General features: G+C 27.4%; 1 protein-coding gene across 1 annotated transcript; it reads left to right on the top strand.

Moving 5' to 3' along the window:
• Positions 1 to 6,704: 6,704 nt before the first annotated feature.
• Positions 6,705 to 18,091, top strand: LOC124809829 (uncharacterized). Its single transcript, XM_065787077.1, has 4 exons — positions 6,705 to 6,786; positions 6,907 to 7,216; positions 9,982 to 10,084; positions 17,597 to 18,091. The coding sequence occupies exons 1-4, from the start codon at positions 6,767 to 6,769 to the stop codon at positions 17,986 to 17,988; spliced, it is 825 nt and encodes a 274-aa protein (XP_065643149.1). The 5' UTR covers positions 6,705 to 6,766; the 3' UTR covers positions 17,989 to 18,091.
• The last annotated feature ends 1,127 nt before the right edge of the window (positions 18,092 to 19,218 follow it).

Below are 19,218 nucleotides of genomic sequence, written 5' to 3'. Positions count from 1 at the left end.
CCCACCCAACACCAACAGCAAAATTTATAATTTTTGTTTGTTTGCTTATTTCGCCGTTTAATAACTTTTACAATTTTAAAGTTTATAAATAAAATTACTGGCGGGGCAAGTATTAGACATTAATTTATCTAAACACCGAACCCCAATCGTACGTATTTACAGTAACCGTATAATATATTCATACTTTACAAATTATTTATTGAAAATTATAAATGTAAAAATAAATAACAATTAGTTTAAGAAATACTTCAAGAACAATATTCATGTTAAGAGTAATAATCAAGTAAACAAGAAAAATTGAAAGAAAAAATAAATGTATAAATTAAAGAGCATACAAAAGCCGTAAAATATACGTATAATTTACAACTTATTTATTGAAAAATATAAAAATAAGATATATAACAATTTGTAATAAAGTAGTACTTAAATAAAGAACGAAAAATTTAAATTAAAGGAGTACTTAAATTGCAAAAACCGTAATTTTTTGTGTATTTTAAATCAATTTGTACAAAAGTAAAATAAACAACAATTCATTGATAGTTAAAAAAAAATTTAAAAACTCAAGAACTCAGATAAGATTCCCAGCGGGCATGCAAACATTTAATCAACGTTTAAATAATGTTCGTCCTAAATGTTTAGATATAATTTAGTTTTGATTTAGAACGTAGGTCAATCGAATGTTCCATTTAAACCAAATCTAAAGGGTTAGTTTTAAACGTTATTTAAACTCCATCTAAATCTTTCGTTTTGAATGCCGTACGAATTTTATAAATTTACGTTTTTTTAATTTATGCTTGTAAGCATATAAGCGGCATAAATGAGTTAAACGTTGCAACGCGTTATCTAAATACTCTTAAACGAATCAAACGTTAAACAGATAATTTTATATATATGTTAGTCTAAAATAAATATACACTCATTTTAATTATTAAAATATTCATTATCATCATCATGATCGTCTCCATGACAATCTGCGTCATCTTTGCTTGAATCGATCAATCCAGCCTGTCCGTCTTGAGAATTTGTAAAATGGTCATAACCTTTCCCAATTCCACCAGTACGGAAGGGAGCCATTCTAAGATGGGAAGCAATCCACGAATGCATTTCGGGACTCGTACAATCCCGTTTAAATACACAATCTAAAAATAATAAAAATAACTCAATGAACAGCTTTATTCCATTCATATAAATCATTTATTCAATTTTCTAAATCCATAGTTTTATAGATTGAAATTTGTTTACATTAGTACAGTGTACACAGAGTAGATTTAAATTACAACCATATTTTGAATTTAAATTTAACATAATAATAATAATAAAAATAAATTAATATTTTACCAACAGCAAGTTGACACAGAGCAGTGTCTCGGAAAACGGAAGCTTTTTCAGTGAACCTTTTCCATCCATACTCAAATGAGACATGACAAAATATGTAAAAAGTCTTTTTAATATATCATAAACAAAGAAGTTATTTATAAATGCTACTTTTTTTTAGATATGGGATTCCAGTTAACAATAAAATAAAAGTCCTGCCACCCTATTAAACAACAACATATTTTCTGACATCAAAACAAACATTTTATAGACGTTTAAAACTTTTCTGGGAGTCTTTTCTGAGATGGAGAATAAAAACAATTAGCGACACACTTACTAAAATTGTTCGGTTAACAAGAACTCCACATTGCTCCTCTAAATTTCTGTACCCATCCCAGGTCCCAATAGCTCCAGCAATAACTTCTAGCAACAGGCTTTAAACTTGGAATGGCCATCATTTCCACTGCTATTCTTAAAACCTTAAATACGTTGGCCATAATTGATAACTGATAGAGAACCTTTCTCTGAAACTCTGTAAAATATATAACATTATTTATATAAAAAAAAACCTTATTAAAAAACTTGCAACTTTCCATATTTCACATATATAGGTTGATATCAAATAATTTGCTTAACTGCAGGACAACTGTAGCGTCCACTATAAAATAAAGCAATCAAATTGAAAATAAATTAATAAATAATATATAAATAAGGTTTGACTTACTCTCATTATCCATTTCATTTTCTTAAGGAGCAGTTGGCACACTCAATATCTTGTTTGAATGAAACTTTCAATTATTTCTATTCTATAGTTTCATTATAATGTAAATGACTATATCATTAAATAGGGCATTTTAAATTGAAACTTATTTAAAAATCTCATTAAATTTTTGCAGTACATATGTAAATCAGACCGCATATACTATACTATACAACAATATACTATATACAAAAAATGTTAATAATACAGTTGACTCTCAATATCCCCAATATTTCCCAAGTATTACACACACCAAAAATCATCTTGATATCTCAAACTATTTCCCAGGTACACTGTCTGAGATAATGAAAGTCGAGTGTAATAATAGTATAAAAATTCAAGTTGTTTAACTTAATTCGAAATAGAAAACCACCTAGAATAGTCCTTGCCTGGGCCTTAGTTTTAGAAAATAAGGAAATTGCTGTATTTGTTTAGCAAATTGATTTTTTTTTATATCCAAATTGATTTTTTTTATATACGAATTGACTTTTTTAAATATTTTTATAACTCTTGTTAAAAGTAAATTAACCTAATAATTAAAATTTATATATCAAAATCTAAATATATATGCAAACACGTTACTTAAGTGAAAAATTAGGTATTACTTGATAAATCTATTACATTGTCTTTTGATATGGCGGCTCTATGTCTGAATATTGATATTTTAGAATTCAATTCCCGGGCTAACAGAAAAGGAGACTTTGAAAGTGATGATTGCTTTGCTGTAATGTAAATAACTATATAGTTTCATTATACATGCTAAGTTATTTTCAAAGAAAATTTATTAAATCTTTGTAAATTTGATTTAAAAAAGTTTATCTTAAAAAAATATGTTCATAAGTCATAAAAGTTATTAGGTCAATCTAAAACTGAAGGATGTCTATAGTTAAGATATAAATTTAGACATCTTACTTGATGGACCCATTGTCTTTTGGTATAGTAGCCATGTTTGATTTGAATAAAGGTGTCTTAGTACGACTGCTTGAAAGAACAGATGACTGTGGAAGTGGTGAAGGTTTAGCTACAATGCATATAAAATTCGTATATTGTTTGAGATATAACCGCTACAATTACTATTAGTATTAAAAAATATAAAGTAAGACAACTTACTTGCATGATCAATTTTATAAACATGTGGTACCACATCCACAATCTTTTTGTATAGTGAAATATTTAATGACAACATTGTGCTTAATTTAGCAGGTGGCTGTGGAAATGCAGAAAGTTTGACTATTTTAAAAATAAAATACAAATACAGCAAGTGTAAAAAATTATTATAAATAACTGTTTTATTAAAAACCACATACACATACTACCATTATTACTATAATCGATATTGCTATTATTATCACCAGGGCTTTGGCAGAGATACTCAAATACTTCAACTTCTGCTACACCCCTCATAAAAATACCAGCTGCGGGTAGCACCGACTTCAAAGCACTGATTATAAATATTATTCCTTTGTTCTTTTTTACAACATACATTATCATGTTTATTGTAACATTAAATTAGCTATCATTTTATGTATTCTAACTTTTTGCATTAACATTAATACCAACTTCTTCCTCGCCTGAAAAATGAAAACAATTATTTTACTATAATTGTATTAAATTAATATTAGCAATATAAAAAAATAAATTTAATTTATTTAGAGTAATCCAAAATTATCAACTCTTAATAAGTTGGCAGTTTATATCTTTTGATACATTATTTGGCAGTCTATATATTTCATATATGTTATTATTTTCAATTTATAAATTATATATTATCATTATCTATCAGTGGTGTACACTGGATTTTTAGATGTTTGAGTTTTGACACTTAATGGCATTGTGCAAGCTCCAAACTTTTGTTTGTTTATGCTTACATTAAAAAAGAATGTTTTGCAAAGAATTGGGGTGATTGTAGTTTGGGAACAAAAAAACCCTAATTTTTGGGCCCACCCAGCCCTTAGCGTGGGAGCAACGAGTTTATAAACTATTTTCTTTATTATTTTTATCTAAATTTATATTCATCAAAAAATTTCAAATTTCATACAATAATCTCTTATTTTTCAAAAACTATGATCATATAAAGTTTTAACCCCCCTCAATTTGAGGGGGCTGTAAACATTGCAGAGTCATAAAAATTGAACACTAAGAGATTTTTGCATGAAAGTTGCTCCAATCACCCCAATTCTTGGCAAAACATTATTTTAAAAAAGTTTAGTCGTTTACTAATACATATATATTATTTTACTAATACACATAGTTGTTTACTTATTATTATCAACACCCCCTCCAGCTAAACAAGATATCAAATGAAGCTATTAGCTGAGGAGAATGTTATGAAAATATTTATTATATTTATTATTCTTTAAAAAAATTAAATTAACAGATTAATATCTTAAATGTAATAAGACTTACAATGAAAGTAAATGATGTCAAAACAAAACAACTTTTAAAAAATATTAAAAAGTTAAAACAGAGGAAAATATTCTCATAATATAATATAATATAATTGAAATAAATTTACATTAATTTTCACCAAATAAAAACAATAATAAAAAAAGACACTTTAACTCTTCGTCTCGGTTGAAGGTTTAAAAATATATAGCTTTACAAATTCAATCAATTTGCCAACCTAATATACTATGAAATATCTTCATTAAATTAAAAAACATATTTAGCATAAAACATATTATAAACTATTTTAGATTTATAAATTGTTACATCCAAGTTTGAAATAAAATAAAAAAATAAAATAAAATAAAATTTATAAAATAAAATAAATAAAAATAAAATTTGTTTTTGTGTGACAAAAAACAAATTTTATTTCAAACTTGGATAATAATAAGTGTGACAGAAAAGTTTTAATAAATTATTTACCTGACGTTAATCAATAAGAACCCATATTGCTATAATGGAAATCACAGTATCTTGATAATTTAAAAAAGAAGTGTTTTTTTAAAAATACTTTTACATTATTAGCTATAGCAAGTGCCCAGTGATTACGTGACGTAAAATAGGCTTCTTTTGAACGTCTTTTGAATGTAATCTTGATGTTTGAATAATTAATAAATGCAGCTTTTATTTTTTAAGGTGTTAAAAATTAGCAACATTAATTTCGCTCTTTATTGACATTTAGTATTTGTTTTAATGGCATATATTTATTGTAATTGACTTTTTTTAAATAAATAAAAAATAAATAAAACTCAGCTGAGTGCTTGAATTTGAGTCCTTGCTGGCCGGCCTCTCCAAGGTTCTGGCCCCGCAGTGGCTGCCTATGCTGTACAAGGGTTAAGACGGGCCAGATTAGTACTATTGCTTTGATTAATTAGTTTTTATACAAAAGCTCTGAAACTTTTTTTTTTTTGAGCAAAATGTTGCCCACTTTTTCAATGTTTTTTAATATGCAGGATCTCAAATAAAAATATTAGAATAAATATAAAAAACTGTGGTTCAACGCAAGTTTTATAACATTGGTAAGGAATTCTTGGGGCACCTAAAATGAATAAGTTTAAAAAAAAACAAAAAATTAAAAATTAAAATAAAAAATAATATTTTAATAAAAATAATTAACTCTTACATTTAAATACTAAAATTCCAAACACACGGATATATACACTTTCCCTTAAAACTAAGGTGGCATATGTTTAAAATTATAAAAACACGCTAATTATCATATCAGTTTTAATATAATAAAATGTTAACTTGAGTAAAGCATAGTGTAAGCAATTATAGTACGTAAAGTAAATATTGAAATACCGATAAAACTAGAGAAAATAAAACTATACTAATTCAACTAACTTTAGAGAACCTTTAGGAAAATATTACTAAAAACAAATTCCATTGCAGTATTTGATAGCGAGTCCATTGTTTTTAGTAACCTCAGCACAACTATTAAGCATAGGCACGAAAAATCAGTTAAGTTAACTTGTTTAAGGCTGTATATAGCTCCAATTAAAATTTTTCATTCACAGCTTGACTGCTGAAAATAATCTCAAGTTTACAAGTTTTTACTCAATTGCCCCCTAATGTGAAAGAAACGCGTAGTTTGAAGACGTCTTGTACTTTAATTTTCAATCATTCTGGGCTGCATTAAAGTCACGTTTTTCACGCATATATAAAAAATTTCGTTGTTCCCTCAATTTTGAAAAAAACACAAAGATTGGAGTGTAAAAATGTAGTGACTTGTCTTGTCCTCAGACAAAGCGCAAGTTAAGTAGTTCGCATCACTCAAAGCCAACGTCCGTCGGCCACTAAACTTGCGCTTCAATTCCCGATACGAATCATCTTTTATTAAACTAGCCAGCCATATAATCTCTAGCCATTCCTACATGTTTATGATATTATATATATATATATATATATATATATATATATATATATATATATATATATATATATATATATATATATATATATATATATATATATATATATATACATGAATAAAATAAATAAAAGAATACTAAAAATTTATTTTTTTAAAGGAACATTTTTTCTAAAAACTATCCAATATCTATTTGGCTTCACCACTGGTTACGCGCATTTATTTACCCATTTTAATAATAAATAGACTTTACAAATTATAATACAATTTATTATTAAATTTTTTTTACTTTTTATAATAGAAGTTTTTTATGAATAGTCTCACAACATATCGATTTACTTTTGAAACCATCATGATTATTTTAACGTTTATCAGTAATGGATCAATCTATATTAAAGTAAGTTTGTATAATATTTTTTAAATAAGCTACGTTTTCATAAAATTTATAGCTAACCCTCTCATCAAGTAAATTGAGGTGGTTATCTATAAAAATCTATAATATTTTTTTATTTATTAGACTCCTGATTTTGTTAACATCAAATATAACTGATGTTAGATTGTATATTACAAGATTGCCATGTATTTTCTATGCAAGTTTTTCATTGACACCGAACAAATATATTGAAGGAAGCATTAATACAACTTTCATTGTCAGTAGCATTGACGATTGTGGTACGCATTGTGTTCGAAGTCCTTCATGCGAATTCGCCAATTTCAATACCAATGAAAACATGTGTCAGATAATGTCTTCAAGTGGAAACCTTAGCAAAAGTATAACTAGACAACAATGGCAAGTTTTGTTAACTGATAGTACCAGTAATAAATATGTAAGTTTATTTATTTCTGATTTTTTTTTTTTACTATTTGATCTCATTATTATTTCCTTGAAATTTTTCTAAGTTCAAACAACTTACAATCCGAACTCAAATTTTTAGAAAAATTTTAGTAACAATTCCCAAGATATAAACTTTTGCTTCGTAAAATTTAATAATTTTCAGGTAAATTTTGGCATGATGAAGTCAAAAAAAAATAGTTCTAAATTTAGTAAGCTCAATTACATTATTGTGCTATATGTTTGATTATTGTATTAATTCTGGTGGGAGTTGGGCAATGGAGGATGCATCCCCGCATCCCCTCCCTACTCCTGGGTTCGTCACTGATATAACTTTTCTTTAAAATTGAGAAACATAATGAGAGTACCCATACCGGAAAAACTACACATTCTATTAAAAAATTTTATTAAATAATAATCTACACATTCTATAAATAATAGAGAAAAAGTATTATTCACAAAAAACCTTCAAGTAAACTTTTATTTTTACTGATTCTTATGTAAAACTGTTTTTTAGTTACATTTGATGTTGCTAATCGTAGTAGTTTTTATAATAAGAAAACCTAGAAATAGAAATAGAAATAGAAACCTAAAAATATTTTAAAACGTAAAAAAAAAAAAAATGCTCAATTACAACATTTTCAAAATATTTTTTAAAAAATTTATATCCAAAATGATATATTAACTACTTCCAACAAATAAGCAAATTGCTTTTAAGCAACAAATATCATCAAATAATTTTTAAAAGATAATTCATAAAATAATTTTTTTCAAGATTTTGTTATCGAAGTTTATTCTTTAAACGGTTTTGAATAATTAATGATTTGTTTGAGAAAAAAAAAAGGGACTTGGACTTTATTTAAAAGATGTTGTTTTTGTAGAAGTTTTTTTACAGTTAATTTTCTGTCTCAACCTCTACTCTCGGGTTAGGGTTTTGCCTTTAGAACTAGAGGTCCATGGTTTGAAACCGGTTCTATATGCATTGGCAAGGAAGAAAGGCGTGAACATTCTGTTTAAATGCTATTTTCCACGGTGCTTTGTGAGAAAGCACCGTGGAATAGAATTTATGGAGCACCTGAATAACTAAAAAAAATAAGTTTTTTTTAGTTAATTAGTTTTAGTTAATTAAAGGTACGTTTTAAAAGCACCTTGAATTAACCTGCCATGCCCATCTAATTGAATATTAGATGGGCGTGGCAGGATTTAAACGTCTATACATTTGTCAAAGATATCTTTAACTTCACCATTGTCGTTTTCAAAGTTAGGGTCTTAATTTTGAGCAACAATTTCAACATAAGTAGCGAACAAGTAATTACTATACTGCAATTGAAATCAATGTAAGATTCCGCTAGGAGCTCTTTTTGAATGACACTAAGATCTAATTTTCGCAAAAGGCCAAGCTCTTCTGTTAAAGATTAAACGAATCACCCTCAGCAGCTTTTACCTTTTGCTGGTTTGTTTTGCTGATACTAAATATTTTAAAACAATTAATTGAAGTCTTCTTTAACACAGCATTCAAAAAAGAAATGATGTTTTTTTATTCAAAAAAGAAATGATGTTTTTTTATTCAAAAAAGAAATAATACTTTTTTATTCAAAAAAGAAATAATACTTTTTTATTCAAAAAAGAAATGATATTTTTTTATTACTTAGATAAAAAAAAAGATAAAAATTTTACGCAGGGGTTTTTTATTAGTGGCATCTTTGATACACGTGCATGAGCAGCCGTGGCGCAGTGGTTGCGCACTTTCATTAAAACAAAGGATCTGTGGTTCAAACCCCACCTCTGAGCAAATTTTGCGATATCGGTTTGAAAGGAGGCGTGAACTTCTAATTAAATGCTCATTCTCAACTACACTCCTATTGTTGCTTTTTAAATTTCAAGTTTGAAATTTAAAAGCAACAATAGGAGTGTCATTCCATGAAGCAGTCATAATAATTATTACTTTTCGCGATAACCAATGTTCTAGAATAACCAAACCCTCAAACAAGAAATTAATTTTCAGAAAACCGAACCAGAAAAACTAGGAAACCTCTGGAAATTAAGAGAGCAAGAGTCGGTTGCAATTAAGTTGAAGTTAAGAGGGCAGGAGCAATTGAGCAATGACGGCGACAATATTACAATTAGAACTTGGGTAGCAGTTTTGGGTAGCAAAAATTAGCAGTTTTGGGTAGCAAACATTAACTGACGTCACTATTATAATGTTTCATTAATATTTATATTTTACGTCTTTTAGTGTCTTCTTTTTTAACAATTTGTTTTATATACTTTTTCAACAGTTTTTTGTTACCAGATAATGTTGACCACAATTGGTCAACACAATTTAGCTGATATATAATTAAATGAAAATATATTTAAAAAGTTATTTACACTCAGCCTATGCATGTATGTATGTATGTATATATGTATGTATGTATGTATGTATGTATGTATGTATGTATGTATGTATGTATGTATGTATGTATGTATGTATGTATGTATGTATGTATGTATGTATGTATGTATGTATGTATGTATGTATGTATGTATGTATGTATGTATGTATGTATGTATGTATGTATGTATGTATGTATGTATGTATGTATGTATGTATGTAAAAGCTTCTTAAGTTTGCTAAAGGGCCCTAAATTTTGCAAATGGGTCTCTTAAAATTACTGCCACCCCCTCCCCCTCCTCTCAAAACTGGAGTGTGTGGGGAGCCTAGTGACGGTTCTGTTTGAGTATATATATGCATGTATGTTTGTATGCATGTCTTTTTAGGTGGGGCCAATTTGTGAAAATAATACACCTTGCAACAACATGTTTTGTAGAGACACTTGCATAATATTAAATGGAGAGTTAGCCCACAGTTACTTTTGCTCTGGTATGATGGTGTTTTTGTTATTTTATGAACCTAATATTAATATTAACATACTAATCTACTAATAAAAAATAAATAGTTATTATGACCCTGTATATTATTGTAAATAGGTGTAATGACTCTGTATATAGTAGTAGTATATAATAGTTATTCAGTAGTAGTAGTAGTAGAAGTAGTAGTAGTAAAAGTAGTAGTAGTAGTAGTAGTAGTAGTAGTAGTAGTAGTAGTAGTAGTAATAGTAGTAGTAGTAGTAGTAGTAGTAGTAGTAGTAGTAGTAGTAGTAGTAGTAGTAGTAGTAGTAGTAGTAGTAGTAGTAGTAGTAGTAGTAGTAGTAGTAGTAGTAGTAGTATTAGTAGTAGTAGTAGTAGTAGTAGTAGTAGTAGTAGTAGTAGTAGTAGTAGTAGTAGTAGTAGTAGTAGTAGTTGTTGTAGTAGTAGTAGTAGTAGTGGTATATAATAAACAAAATTTTAAATTTTTACAGGTATCTTTAGGGTTCTAATTAAAACATAAAAATAAAAATCATGTGGGAGGCACTTTTAAAAACAAGTATTTACAGAAAGCATTTCTATGAAATTTAAATGTTTAAGTAAAATAACTTCCAGACACGCTGCAAACCTCAAACCTTACATACGCATGGCTTATGTCAAACAATTTTTTTTTGCTAAAATAGGATTTTTTTCATCTTTTTGAAACATAGAAAAATCAAACCTTCTGAGCCACCAACCTCAATTAAAATTAGAATAAATAAATAAAAAAGACTTTAAAATGCGAGAAACAAGTTATGTAAGTAACTGAAATTTTATAAATAAAGCTCAAACTTTATTAGAAAAAAATTATTACATTTTGAAATATCATTAAAAGTATCTTTTGAAACATCATTAAAAGTATTTTGAAATATCATTAAAAGTACCTCTTCTTCTTTTATGTAAGAAATTTTTTACTTACTTGCCTATAATTTCTTTTTTTTTAATTTTTATTTTAGGTGCTCCCAAAAGTTCTTACGGTCTTATTGCAGAGCACCGCGAAAGAGCATTTATAAGGAAGTTCATTTCTCCTTACGTACTAATGTTATAAGACTTGCCCAGAGGTTGCGTTGAGCCACGGATCTCTTAGCGCAGTGGCAAGCGCATTAACCACTGCGCTACGGCTGTTCATAATCTTCAACTTCCATTTACAGTTTTACAAACAATATGTTCTAAATCAGGAATACGGAGTGCTTTAAATCCCGTGTGGAGTACCGCAAGAATCAATACTTGGTTCTCTCTTATTCTTTGTTTGTATAATGACTAAATACAAACCTATTTCTTTCCAACAATAGTATCAAATAACTTTATGCAGACATGAATTTTGAATTAAAGAAAATTAATGACTGGTTTATGGCGAATAAACTCTCATTAAACGTTGAAAAAACAAAGTATACCTTATTTCATAAAAAAATGCATGACAAAAATCTTCCGCCTAAATTACGAGACCTATTTTTAAATAACATACAAATAAAAAAGCAAGGCTATATAAATTTTTTAGGAATACTTGTTGACAATAATTTATCTTCGCTCCCTCATATTAAATATTACAACCAAAAGTTAGTAAAGCCATTGATCTGATGTTTGACTAAGTGACATTGACCAAGTTCGTCCACAACACAGTCTGTATAAAGTTAATATACTTTTCTTTAATTTATTGTTTCATTAACTATGCTAATATTACATGGCTAGTACGCAACCATCAAAACTTAAAAAAATACTTAGTTTGTAAAAAAATGCGTGTAGAATTATTTACGGGAAAAAAAGAGGAGAGCATGCTAAACCCATAATGAGAAATATGAAAATGATGAATGTAAACAAAATAAATTTTTATCAGCACCTAATTTTTATGTATAAATATATTAATAACGTAACTCCAGCTAATTTTATTTGTATGTTTGAGAAAAATGTAAAAAGTATTTCTTAAGAATAAATCAATCAAATTCCTTCAAGCTGCCAAGGAAACTAATTAAATATAGAAAATATTTAATAGAATATCGAGGACCTAAGTTATGGAATACTTTTCAAAAAAACTAACGCAAATATAGAAAAATTATTAAATTCATTTAAGTTTCTTGCAAAAAAACACATTTTTAATTTTGCGGTATAATAATTCCAAAAATATTTTGTAAATTTATTCAAATGAATTTTACTTATTATTCTTAGTAATTTTTAATAATACATGTGTCTTTTAATGTATTAATTATCAAATCTTTGTGTATATGTTTGTATTTACAGCGGAGAAAATAGAATTAGCCTCACCTTTATTTTTTGTTCTAATTTAACAAAAATTGCAGGTAAACAATTATGAAATCTACTTTATTTCTTGTTACTTCTACTACAACTAAAAAGTTTATAAATTGGTATGCTTAATTAATTCCAAATGGAAAAAAAATTAAAAATATTCAATTTGTGGAGAAAATAGAATTAGCCTCATTAGCGTTATATACAAAAAATAAAGAAAATATTTTGTTTTATCGCTCATTTAGTATTTAGTATAGCTTCCTGAATTTTTAATGACTTCAAATATGCGGTTTGACATACTAGTCACAAGATTTTGGATAGTTTCTATAGATATTTCATTCCAAGCTTCTCTGATACGAGTTTTCAGCTCCAAAGTGCATTCAAATTGCTTACCATTTTCATAAACCTTTCTAGAAAGTATTCCCCATAGATTTTCAATTGGGTTAAGGTCTGGACTACGTGCGGGCCATTCCATTACGTGAATATTTTTTTCTCTAAACCAAGCTTTTGTAAGCTTTGAATTATGGATAGTAGCATTATCTTGTTGGAAAGTGAAAGTTTCACCCATCAATTCCTCACCATGTTCAAGTAAACTTATTTCTAATAAGTCAATGTAGTCCTGTGAATTCATTTTTGTTGAAATCCATGCCAGTGGAAGTTTTCCAGCAAAGGAAAAAGCCCCCCAAACCATAACATTTCCACCCCCAAAGTTACGACTCATCCGAGTTTCTTTCTCTTTTCGAAAATCTTGCCAGTAATATTGATAGCCATCAGGACCATCTAGATTGAACTTTTTTTCATCACTGAAGAGAACTTGATGCCACTCTTCTTGCCAAGACATGTGTTCTTTCGCAAATTGTAATCTAACTTTTTTATGACGAGCAGTAAGTTTTGGTTTTGGTTTACGCTTTTTCCAAACTGTTTTTGGATCTTCATGTAAGATTTGTCTCACACGTTGAACAGATACAGGTAATTGTAAATCAGCACGAATTTGAGATGCAGTCATGTGCTGAGCAGCAGCACGACGTACAATAACTCGTTTAGTACGATTATCAATTTTACGTTTGCCACCACTTCCCTTATACGCTCCATAATTAACGCCAATCTTGAAGTAATTGTTAACCACTTTTGGAGATCTTTTAATTTTCTTTGCAATTTCCCGATTAGATAAGCCTGTATCTTTGTATGCTTTGATTACTGCTAATTCTTCATTTGTTAAACGCTTACCACGTCCCATTTCAAATAAAGGTATCAAAAACCAAATGTTAAAAACTTTATGAGCACTGATTTCACAGTCTTTGTTTAACTTACAAATAATAATAAAAAACTAACTCACAAATGCGTATCACCAGATCAAAATATACAAGTAAACTGAAAATAATTATTGATGAGGCTATTTCTATTTGTTACCGCAAATATCAAGTATTATACATTTTATGGTTTTATCAAATGTTCCGCAATTTAATTATGCTATATTATAATCTAAAAAGTTGTTGTTTGTAACAGTAATTATATGTGTGTGGATACAAAAGTTGTACCGCACAAACTTGTTTACAGATTTACAAAATATTGGATCAGCACATGGTGAGGCTAATTCTATTTTCTCCGCTGTATTTTTAAATCTTTGAATACCTAAATTTGATATATAGTTATTGCAAAATATCTTTGTAAATGTAAAAATAATTTGCCTTCTTATTATATCTTTAGTTTATTTTATATTTTTTTTATTATATTTACTTTAGTAATTTTAATAGATTTTTATTACTCTTTTTGATGATTTTATTACATTAAGGGGCTCTATAAAAAAAATTGAGATAATACTGCATTATCCATATATCTTTTTTGAGTCCCCGTCTGTTTTTAAAAAATTTTATTTATTGATATTTACCATGTAAAACTCATCTGTAACTTTTTCAACATCTGTAACTGTTTCAACAGCGAAATATGAACTGAAAAAAAAAGTTTATAATGATAGTTAAAAACTTTAAATGTTTTCGTCGGGCATTTTGTCTAAAACTAATGTCTTGTCTACAACAAATATATAGAAGAAAAAGAAAAAGAAAGAATTTTACCGATAGTTATAACATTTGGAAAAGTTGGAAAACTTATCAATAAAACAATAAAAAAGCACTGGAATATTGTTGAACAGGATACTGATCTTAAAAATATATGGCCAACTCCACCTATCGCGAGTTACAAAAACATTAAATCGATCAAGAAATTTCTAATCCAGACCGAACATAAAAAAACATAAATAAAAAATCTATTTTTTCTTTACTAAGTTACAATTCCTTGGTGTTACTATTTACATAATATTATTTGTTTACTTGACATCAATTTTCTAGTTTAATTTATATTTAATTAGTTAGAATTAAACTTTTTATCGTCCATTTGTTATTATCAATTAAAAAATTAATTCAGACCGTAGAGAAAGCCTCGTTTTTAAAATATGTTTTCCCGCTCTTTATATTATTTTTGTATTTTGTTAAATTTCGTTACGTTCTTACTAGTTGTAAGTATTGCTTTTGTTATAATCTCAAAAATACTTATAATTTGGACCGTAGAGAAAACTCTACTTTTTGAAATTTCGATTTTGTTATGGTCTCAAAGTTACTTCGATTCGGACCGTAGAGAAAACTTTGTGTTTTTATTAGAATTTTAATTTATTGTGCTTAGTGTTTTCTACCGGTGGTATGGTAGGTGATTTATCTAGTTATTTTTATTTATAGTGTACAGTAGATCTACACTTTTTATATCATATCATCAAAAAATATTAGTGTTTTACAAATTTGGGTATGGTTGGATTTTGGCTATTTGTAATGAGTCCTTTTTTACTGCAGTATGGAATAGATGTAAGTCGCGGGTAAAACATAAGTGGTGATGACGTTTGTCTGACGGGATAAACTAGTTATTAGTGCTGATCCTCATCGAAACGTCAGTAATAATACGTCAGTACTACGTCAGTAACAGACGCGCCTCTGAGGAGATGTATATTACTTAATCACTACACAAATTATGTTTACACATTAGCATTACTGTTTTATTTTTCCATTCTGAGGCCTTGTTGTATGCATACTTTTTATTTTGTAAGCAATTTTTTGTTTTATAAGTTTTTTGATTGGTGATATATTTGTTGTATATCTTCGTTTATATTAGTGTTTATTAAATAGGTTTTTTATTATTATAAGTACTATATAAAATGAATAAAAAATAAATATAATAAAATGACAAGTGATAAGTTTATAAAATGATAAGTTTATAAAATAATTTAACATTGTTGAGCTCTAGTTTTATCAAATTTAAAGTAAAAATATTTTCGACCTTTCATATCTTTACCTCAACTATGTAACTGTTTAAATAGGTCTGCGTTGAACATATTAGATTTCATCATATTTTCAATTATTTTTGAAAATAATATTTTCAATTATTTTTGAAAATAATATTTTCAATTATTTTTGAAAATAATATTTTCAATTATTTTTGAAAATAATGTTTTTAACTCATTTTGATTTTAATTAAATTTAATTATTTAAAATTAGGTTTTTACTGCTTCATAAATATTTCTTTTAAATTACAAAAAAACTTTTCATCGGTCATTAAAAAATAGTATATTAAGTGATTTTAAGAAAAAGAGAGAGCATATAGATTTAAATGGACTAACATAATTTGAAAAACAAACAAAATTGCTTAAATTTAGTTCTTTAAAAAAAGGTCTAAAAAATATTTTTTTTTTTAAATGTAGTTTGCAGTTTAAAAATTATTATAATAATCACATATATTTTACAGTTTTTTACATTAGCAACAGCACGACTTCTAGAAGCTCATGAGGAAGTATTTATAAAGCCCTTTACATTTTATAATCAGTTTTCGACAAAAATGCAATGTATAGAAAACAATTAAAAATAAATGAAGATATTTTTAATTAAAAATACAACTTTTTTAAGTTTTTGTTTGAATGAAGCAAAAGTTGGCTTTGTAAAAAAACCAAATTTGCTAAGATTATTTTGCTCCAGATATAAGGAACTCGGTAAGAAACATAAAACTGGTCTTTGCTTTTATGGAAAAAAGAGGCAATAAGATTGTTATTAACAGGAAGATTATACTTTTTAGATAGACAATATGTTCTACGGGCATTTGTTTTTCAAAGTTGTGTTCTAAATGTCTTTCAACGTTCTTTTCAGAAGAATGTTTATAAAACGTTTAAAAGACATTTAAAATACATTTAGAACGTAACTTTTAAAAATAAATGCCAGCTGGGTAGATTTTGTAATACACATGAGGACAAATTTTCTCTTTATTTAAACATAAGGTATAAAATATTAAAGACATTTAGTTGATATACATTTTAAACATTCGTTTCTTTAAAAAGTTGTTTCCAGTAAGAAAAACGATTTTTTACGGGAGTTTTACGGGGAAGGGGGATGAAACCCCCTTCCCCAAAGAAGTTGATTTTCAAATTATAGTCGGTTTTTTGAGGAATTTGGTCGGCTAGTTTATTCCTTGATTAGCATTTGTTCGTATATACTAAAATAGATCGTAAGTTTTTAAATTTCTATAAAGTTCTAAGTCTTTTAAGACCCAGGTTAATACACTTTTGAAGAAAAAAAAGTTTCACTGATATATAAGATCTTGTGTGTAATTAATGGTGATATTAGATTACCGTTTCAAAAAGTAAATGAAACCAATGGCTATTTGTTTACTTTCAAACCAAAGCGTATCTACTTTTAATGCCGGAAACTAAAGATACTGTAAAATAATAAAATGACCTATAAAATAAAATGTAAAATAAAATGACCTATAGATGCACCTAGCTGATTTAATTAGCGATTCTCTTACTATATTGCTGTCATTATTGAAACGAATGTCGCTAGCTAGTCGCAAGCTATTTGCCTCTCAAGGAACTCAACATTTTGTTTACTACGCGCTCTATTTACCAAAAACACACCAAACATAGATAAGTTCGTCTTCATTTTTAATTAATACCAATTTTAAATGATTTAATTTCAAACAATAAAAGTTTGAATAATAAACCGATTATTTTAGCGGTTTTCAGTGACATGACTTAAGTGTCTTGTTCGAGTTTCTGCGTCCTTTATTCTTTATTTTTTTAGCGACATCTTTATTTGCAAACATTACTTTCTTTTTTTGCATATTTGAATAAGGTTTATAAAAAAGAATATAATATGCTTTAAAAAAACAAATTGTTGCTTATGCTTTGTTTTTGTTTTTTTTTACATTATAATTTTAGACGAAAATAAAGTTTCAAAGTATGCTACCCCTTCTAATTCAATGACTTGGAGTACTTATGTTCCTAAAAACCTTATTGATTCCGATTATTCAAGTATTTGTGACTCTATCTTAAGTGACGGCATTGAAGCCTGGGTAAAATTAGATTTAAAGCAAATATTTCAAATAACCACCGTTGTAGTTTATGCTGATGATCGAACTAGTAACTCTCTCAAACGACTATCTGGTTGCAAAGTTCAATCAAGCTGCTATGATACGGAATATCAAACATTTGCAACTTTAAACGGTTTAGCGATTGAAAAATTTGTATGGAATGGTAGTTCGCAATATTTACGAATAATTCAAAATTCGAGTACGGGGTTAAGCTTAAGAGAGATAACTATTTGGTCATAATTTATTATATACATTAGTAGTAGTTTACAACCATAAACTTTATAGTTTACTTATGACAGTTATTGATTAAATAGGTTAATTAATTAACTATTAAAAGGTTAATAATTAGGTGAAAATAGATTACGATTAAAATATTTTATCTTCATAAGATTGAGATTAAAATTTTATCGAAGCATTTTTTTACAATTTTTATTTTTCTTTTATTTTCACAATGTTACGTGATTAAAGTTTATTATATTATAACTTAGATACATCTTAACTCTAGGCCAAATTTGTAAAGTTACGTATAGCGTTACTTTTGCTGTTGATATGTTTTGTTCACATTTGACGTAATGTATATATACTACATGTTTTACAAATACAAACAAAATTTCTTGAAGAAGATCACAATAATCTTATCTTCAGAAGCCTTTTACAAGAATGAGTGTGTAAAATATTATAAACGTCTTCCCAATGGGCATACGCTGTCCGGGGGACGTCCGTCGGACGTCTTACTGACGTCTGGACGTTTCCCGGACAACACGTGCCCACTGGGTTTTTACAAAAGAGTTTGTAAAATTACATAAAAACAATAAATCGTACCTAAATATATGAATATAAAATGACCTCAAGTATAAAATAAAAAATGAACATTCATGACTCAAAACAATAAAACATTTCGTTACAAGATAAATTAATTAAAAGTAATCTATGATATTTTCAATAGAAAGAATGAAATCTTTTAAATTACTTTTGAAAACGGGATTGTTAATATAAACAACTTACATAAGTTTTCTAATATTTTAACTACAATTTTATTCGCCGATGACACAAATTTGTTTAACTCTAATAGTAACATTGACTTTTTATTTGAAACAGTCAATTAGGAACTCACAAATTTAACTGAATGATTCAAGTCGAATAAACTATCCTTAAGTTTAAGTAAAAACAAATACACTCTTTTTCATAGACACAACGAAAAAAAAAATATTCCATTAAAATTTTCTTTATCTATGTATTGATAATTCTACTATAAAAAGAGAGTATTCGGGCGCGTTCTTAGGAGTATTGGAATATTTTTAAATTAGAAATTGGAATATTTTTAAAAATAACTTTGCTGGATCTAAAACTTTTGCGAATAAACAATTTTTACGGTATTTTAGAATAAACAATTTTTTTCTGGGCACCTGGAACTTTTTCTTAAAAACACAAAGGTTTTAAAAAAGTGCCAAAAGTGCTCATATTACCCAG

The sequence above is a fragment of the Hydra vulgaris genome, chromosome 01 (genome assembly GCF_038396675.1).
Source record: "Hydra vulgaris chromosome 01, alternate assembly HydraT2T_AEP".
NCBI lineage: Eukaryota > Metazoa > Cnidaria > Hydrozoa > Anthoathecata > Hydridae > Hydra > Hydra vulgaris.
The sequence above is the reverse complement of the archived record's forward strand: the minus strand, read 5'-3'. Positions and strand labels throughout refer to the sequence as shown.

Coding starts and splice junctions, on each gene's coding strand:
- LOC124809829 (XM_065787077.1), top strand. CDS start 6,767: ATGGATCAATCTATATTAAA. Junction 6,787..6,906: donor ATGGATCAATCTATATTAAA/GTAAGTTTGTAT, acceptor TTTATTTATTAG/ACTCCTGATTTTGTTAACAT. Junction 7,217..9,981: donor ATAGTACCAGTAATAAATAT/GTAAGTTTATTT, acceptor ATGTCTTTTTAG/GTGGGGCCAATTTGTGAAAA.